The 6330-nt window shown below is 70.8% G+C and overlaps 1 protein-coding gene across 6 annotated transcripts in view; it reads left to right on the top strand.

Moving 5' to 3' along the window:
* Positions 1-6330, top strand: part of DMTN (dematin actin binding protein) — an 11834-nt gene continuing 5504 nt past the window's right edge. For 3 of the 6 annotated variants that reach the window (XM_042024859.1, XM_042024858.1, XM_042024854.1), the window contains exons 1-3: positions 1-109; positions 5745-5808; positions 6043-6099. In XM_042024859.1, coding sequence (XP_041880793.1) covers positions 6082-6099 — 18 coding nt within the window. In that variant the 5' untranslated portion in view covers positions 1-109; positions 5745-5808; positions 6043-6081. Of the gene's footprint in view, positions 110-1929; positions 2060-2878; positions 2942-4830; positions 4965-5744; positions 5809-6042; positions 6100-6330 lie in introns of those variants that run through there. The other 3 variants (XM_042024856.1, XM_042024855.1, XM_042024857.1) reach the window with 3 other exon arrangements.

Below are 6330 nucleotides of genomic sequence, written 5' to 3'. Positions count from 1 at the left end.
GGTCGCTGTGGCAACGCGCGTGCGGCGCAGGGGAGGGGATGCTCGGCGCGGGGATGGCTCCCGGCGGACAGGCAGCCCTGCCTGCGGCGGGCCATGGGCTCCCGTGAAGGTAGGGCCTCATCCCCCTGCCCCACACCCCGGGCCCCGCCCCGGGCACCCCCGTGCGCTGGGCCCGGCTGTGAAGGGCGCCGCCGGGACAAGGGGTGACCCAGCGGGGACGGGGAGCTCTGGGGAGCGTGGCCGGGCTCGGCTTTGGGGGTGGGTGCATGAGCTGGCGCGTGGTGCGGGATGGAGCCGGATCGGGGCGTCCCCAAACTCCTCCCGCCGTCCCCGTGGGGTGCTGGGCTGGGAGGCCGAGCCCCGGCGGGTGCCACGGCCGGGTCAGGCGCCCGAGCAGCCCCCGGGCGCAGGTGGCAGCCGCCGAGCAGCCGCTGCGATCGTCTTCATGCTTGAGAAACTGGGTTAGTGGCGAGGGGGAGGCGGCCGCAGCCTCGATTATTCATGGGCACGGCCCCGGGGGGCGGCTGGGGCCGGCGGAGCCCCCTCACAGCGCGGGGGGACGGCGGCAGCTCGGAGCCGAGGCCGGGATGCTCCTGGTCCGGAGAGCCAGGCTGGCCCTGGCGTTAAAGGACACGCGTGCGATTCCCCCTGGGGGTGTATCCCCACCAGATGTTCACCGCTGGGCCTGTATCCCCCCAGATGTGCATCCCCGGGGGTGTTTCCTCCCAGATGTGCACCCCGGGTGTCCATCCCCGGACTCGCAGCCCAGGCTGAGCCTCCCCCTGAGTGTCCATCCCGCCCTCCAGATGTGCATCCCTGAGCCCGCACCCCCCCCAGATGTGCATCCAGGGGGGGTCCAGCAGCCCTTTCCTGAGCCGGGAGGGGGAAACTGAGGCAGCAAAGAGCAGAAGCAGCGAGGAGGAGCCCCAGAAAGGGAGCTGCTGTCACCAGGCAGCTCTCCCACACAGAGCCGGGAATAGACTCCGGATCCCAGCGCTGCGGCACCAACGCAGCCCCGCCGCCCCCGGCGGGGTCCGGCCGCGGCTCCTCTCCCGTGCCGGAGGCCGGGATCACGTTCCGAGCGGCTCCAGAGGGATGGAGGCGGCCGCAGCCTCCCTGCCCTGCCCCAGCCCGGCCGTGCTTCCCAGACCTGGGGGCTCTTCCCACGGACAGGGGCTGGACCGCGACCCCCAAGGCGCGGGGGGCTTGGGGCGGGGGGGACATCTGTCCCTGCCAGAGCCCAGCGCTTGATTTTGGCAGATTCCCAGCTCGTCCCAGCCCTCACTGGGCTGCGCTGGTCCTGCGGGTGAAAATTCCCGCTGGATTTCCCCTCCCAGGGCAGCGAGGGGTGGGCGCAGCACCCCCAAACCCAGCCTGGGAGTCGGCTTAGGCGGGAGGTGCCATCCCCCCTCCCTCACCCCAGGCTGCCGCAGCCCCGTGAGGTGCTCACCCCTCCCCCAGAGAGGGGCTGGGGGTGCCAAAATCCCTGCGAGGGGCTGCGGGGGGAGCGGGGGTGGCCGCGCCCAGAGTCCAGCGGGGGCTGGGGAAGGTGCTGGGGGTCCAGGCTGTCCCTGGCAGCGGCGCAGGCCGGGTTATCCCTGTTTTCCTCCCTCTTTGTGCCGGGGAAGCGGGAGGAGCGGGAGCCAATACTGCTTCGTCATGATGCCGGCTAATTCTCCTCTTGTTGGGAAAGGGACTGAGCCAGCAGCGAGGTGGGGACAGGCGAACCCACGCTGCCACCCCCCCCCCGGGCAGCCACGCACTCCTCCACCCTCCCACCCACCCTCCCACGCAGCCTCCCCCGCACGCCCGCCCAGCCGCGGTTATCGGGCGGCGGGCGGCGGGGCTGGCGGGGGGAGATAGGCTCGCTCGCTCGCTCGCCCGCTCGCCCGCCCGCTCGCCCGCCCGCGCCCCGCTGTCACGCTCTCGGATGAGCCGCAGCCGCCGCAGCCCCGGGAGCCCACGCGCGAGTCGGTGGCCGCCGGGCGAGCTGAACGAGCCCAGGGCATCCCCCCGGCAGCCCCCCGCGGCCGCAGGGATGCGGCGTCCCCGTCCTTAGGTGAGTGCGCGGCCGCGCGGCTCGGGAGGGACGGGGACGCGGCGGGGGGACACGGGAGGCGGACAGGCCGCCGGGGGGGTGCGAGGGGGACGGTTCGTGGCGGCCGCTCTTGGCTTTGCCGTCGCTTTTCGGTGCCGCCGCTCTCGCGGGGAGCTGAGGGGGCTCGGGGGAGCCCCGCATTTTGCTCCCACCTTGTCCCCATTCCCCGGGGTGCTGCCCTTGCTGGGGGGCCGGGGGGGATGGGAAGGGCGGGGACCCGAGGGGGGAACGCGGGGACACGGGGCTCCATCGCTGACCCCTCCCCGAACCCCCCGCCCCCCTCCGCGGCACCACAGCGCTCCCAGCACCCCGCGGCCCCCCCGGGACACCGCTGTCCCCCCTCCCTGGGGACATTGCCATGGGCACCGCGTACCCCAAGGGAGGAGGCCGGGACAGCCCAGCCCTTCCCAGCCCCACTCGAGGAGTGAGTTTGTGGGGTCTCAGCGCTGTTGCTGGGAGGGCACCCCCCAATCCCACCCCCCTTGAAGGGTTTGATGCTCCCGGGCCCGTGGTGGTCGCGGTTTTGCCGTGGACCCGGGGATTTTGGAGCACCCCTGGTCGCATCCAACCCCCCTGGCAAAGAACCGAGGGGCCCAATTCCTGTCACCCCACCGCCATGGAGCATCGGGGAGCGGTTTGGGGGGAGAATTTGGGGTGTAAAGCGCGACCCCCCCCCCATCTCTTGGCCACGGATGGAGCCATCTCGGGAGGGGGGATCAGCTCCTGGCTGTGGGCGTGCAGGGTGGGTGGCCAGGCTGGGCTAATTCCAGCCTCTCCCAGGAAAACCTGGGCCACGACTTGCCACCTCGGGACCCCGCGGCCACATCCCCGCTGTCCTGCCAGGTGGGTGCCTCGCTGTGGTGACCCCATGCACGGTATTGGGGTGTCCAGGGGCCCCCCCCCACCCCGAGGTACCCAATGTTGGGCATGCCATGGGGCTGATCTCAGAGCTGGCAGGACCGGGGGGGTCTTTGGGGCGCGGGGGCACCCCCAGACCCCCAGCGGGAGCCCCGGAGGGCGCGGCCTCCGCACACACCCCCAGCGGGTCCCTCCGCGTGCGGGATGAGCAGGCTAATCCCACTTTAATCCCAGATTACGAGCCACGTGAGGCGCGGCCCAAAGCGGGCTGCGGCGTGGCCATCGGCCCAGGGGGGCCGGGCACGGACTAGCCCCCCCTCCCCACTGCCGGGAGCTTTGGGGTTCAGGCCACGTATCCCCCCTCTCTAAACCTGCGGGGCCCGGAGCCTCCCGGCCGGGCTGGGGAGCAGCTGCGCTGGCCCAGATTCCACGGATGGGAGGAACCGAGGAGGTGGAAATGCCTCCTTCATCGCCATCCGCTCCGCGGGGGGGTGGGCGGGTTGTTGGTACCCCCCCCCCCCCCCCCCCCCCACCTTCCATCCGGGGAAACTGAGGCACGGAGCGTCCCTGTGCCCGCGGCAGGATGCGCCCTCCATCCGAGCCATGGAAAAACGCCCGGGGCTGGCAGCTGGTGGCTTTTAAGGCCACCGAGGTCCCCGCGCAGGATGCAGCGGAAGCGATGGGCTGTCAATAGCCACGGGGTCGCCCCCGCTGGCGGGAGATGCCCCGGCGGGGACGGGAAAGGGAGAATCAGGACAAAGGAGGAACCGGACACCGGCGAGCCACGGGTCGGGGACCCACGTGCTCCCCGTGGCTCGTCCCTGTCGCGATCAAGTTGCCGGTGGGGCCCCGCTTGTGGCGGTGCCTCGGTTTCCCCGGTGAGCGGGGAGGATGCTCCGGGCCTCGCCTGCGCTGTGTTTGTTTGGAGGTTGTGGTGGGAGGAGGAGCGGGAGGAGGAGGAGGCCGGGGTTGGGCTGGGCTGGGAAGCACCGGACACCGTTCCCAGGGCTGGCGGGAACCGTCTGTTCAGGGAACTTGTGACCTCGGGTGTCCCCCGCCTTTCGCTGATGGCTGCGAGCCGCGACAGCCGCGGCACAATTCGGGTACCCGGGCCCCGCACGGTGGCACGGGCAGGGAAGTGAGGGTGAGGAGGAGGGCGATGGGAGGAAGGCTGGGGGTCCCCGCCCTCTCCCCCCGGGCGGTGGGGAGGTTCTCACGGCCTGGCCCCTGGCCCGAAGCCGGGCACTGATGGCTTTGGCGGCTGCGAAAAGTCAAATCCGGATTTCCTCGGGGTGGGGAGGAGGGAACCGGCCTCTTCCCGCGGCAGCACAGCCCCGGCCACGGCTCCCCCGGCACGGGGGGGGACCGGCACCCCTCCATCCCGCTGAGCCCCGCCGGAACGTGTCCTGTCCGTCCGTCCATCCATCCATCCAGCCTTCCTCCATCTCTCCCATTTTTCCATGCTCCCTGCCCAGCTCTCTCGTGGGTCCTCTCAGCATCGCCCTGGGAGGGGGACACGCTGTGTTCCCCGGCCTGTCCCCTCTCCCCCTCGCCCTCCTGGCCAGGAAAATCCCAAACACGCCGAGTGTCCCTTATCTCGGGACACGCGGGGGACCTGGCAGCGGATCCGCGGGGAGATTGGAGGTTGCCATGGGGAACGCGGCTGCCATCGGGGCGGCGGCTCCCTGCCTGCGCCTGATAAGCTGTCCCCGCGTCCCCCGGAGCGCGGGGAGGGCGGGGGGGGGACCGTGACCGAGGTGCTTGTGCAGCCCTGGCACCCCTCGCCAGTTTTGTGGCGTCTCTCCGCACCCCCGGCTCGCGCTTGTTTTCCTTCCCCTCCGGCGTCCGCATCCACCCGGCCCCGCACCCACCCTCCCGCCGCTCCCTCCGCTCCCGTTCTCCGCCATCGCCTCCATCTGCTCGCTGCCACCGCGTCCCCGCCTGTGTCCCGAGCGCCCTGGAGCGCGACCGGAGGCGGGGGGCAACGCTGGCTCCGGCACTGGAAAGTGTGAGCTCATGGATGTGCCCGCCCGGACAATGCCGCCCTTGTGCCGAGCCGGTAGTGCCCATCCCACCGGTCCTGGATCCCTGGGGAGGGCGGGGAGGTGCTGGGGATGGGGATCATCGGGCTAAAGCCCCCTCCCAGTGACAAATCTGGGGGTTATTCGTGGCAGGGGGGTCTCAGGGGATCTGCCAGCAGAGCTCCCTCATCCCGCTCCTCCCTGGCTGCCGGAGGATGCTCCGGGATTTCTCAGATCTGGTCCGGCTCCATCTCTGCATCCCATGGGAATGGGCTCTGCGCTTCCTGGGAGCCGCGGGGCTGTGGGGCAGCAAGATCGGGGTTCCCAAAGGCGGTGCCACCCCCTCACCCCCCGTGCCCAGGCTGCAGGCTTGGGGTCAAGGCCGGAGGTCCCCGCGCTGCTGTCGCTGTCACTGCCCGGCTCTCACGAGGCTTTCCCAACTCCCTCCCCTGTGAAAGGAGAAGTTTTGAGGAGAATGGGGAATTTTCCCCTTTGTGTGTGGCATTGTGGGTTTAGAGCGCGGCCAGGGCCGGGGCCCGGGGGCTGTGGGGGGCTGAGCGCAGCAACGCCCGATCCGCAGCCGCTGGAGCCTTCTCGAGGCCGCGGGACAAAAGGGCGTCACTGCCGCTGCTCCGCTTGCCAGCACCGTCAGCAGCCACCGGGCACGGGCAGGGGACACGCAGCAGGCACGGGGGAAAAGCCCTACTTTCACAAGGGGTGGCTTCATCAGCCTGCGGGTCACCGTCGCCTCTCTCTGTCCCTTGCAGAGGGAACACCCGAGCCCCAGCGCGGTGTCGGCGCCCAGAGGGATGTGGAGGCACAGAGGCAGCGGTGAGTGGGGTGCCCCACGCCCGTGCCCTGACTGGGGGCATCTCCTGGCACGCCTGTCCTGCTGCCAGCACAGCAATATTTGGGCAAGTGCCAGCCTCGTGCCACTTTAGGGCCCGGTTTGGGGGGTGTAGGGCTCGGCCCCGTGGCAGGAGGGCGGTGGGAGATGGAACCCCCAGCCCGGGGGTCGCTCTGTGCCCACCCTGGCAGCGCCCGAGCCCCCTGCTGTCCCCACAGGACCCTGTGACTGACACAACCCCGCCAGCCCACAGCTGAATGGAAAGACTGCAGAAGGTATGGGGGGCATGGGAAGGGTTCCGGGGGTCCGGGAAGGGTTCTGGGGGTCTGGACAGGGTGCTGGGGGTCCAGGGAAGGTTTCTGGGGGTACAGAACGAGGTGCTGGGGTACAGAAGAGGGTGCTGCGGGTCCGGGAAAAGTTCTGGAGGTACAGAACAGGGTACTGGCGGTCCAGGGAAGGTTCTGGAGGTCCAGAGAGGGTGCTGGGGGTACAGGGGAGGGTTCTGG

Source organism: Corvus kubaryi, unplaced genomic scaffold (genome assembly GCF_017639235.1).
Source record: "Corvus kubaryi isolate FWS band 111438036 unplaced genomic scaffold, C.kubaryi_AGA036_p1.0 37265, whole genome shotgun sequence".
Lineage (NCBI taxonomy): Eukaryota > Metazoa > Chordata > Aves > Passeriformes > Corvidae > Corvus > Corvus kubaryi.
Note: the sequence above shows the minus strand (reverse complement) of the source record. Positions and strands in the feature narration are given on the sequence as shown.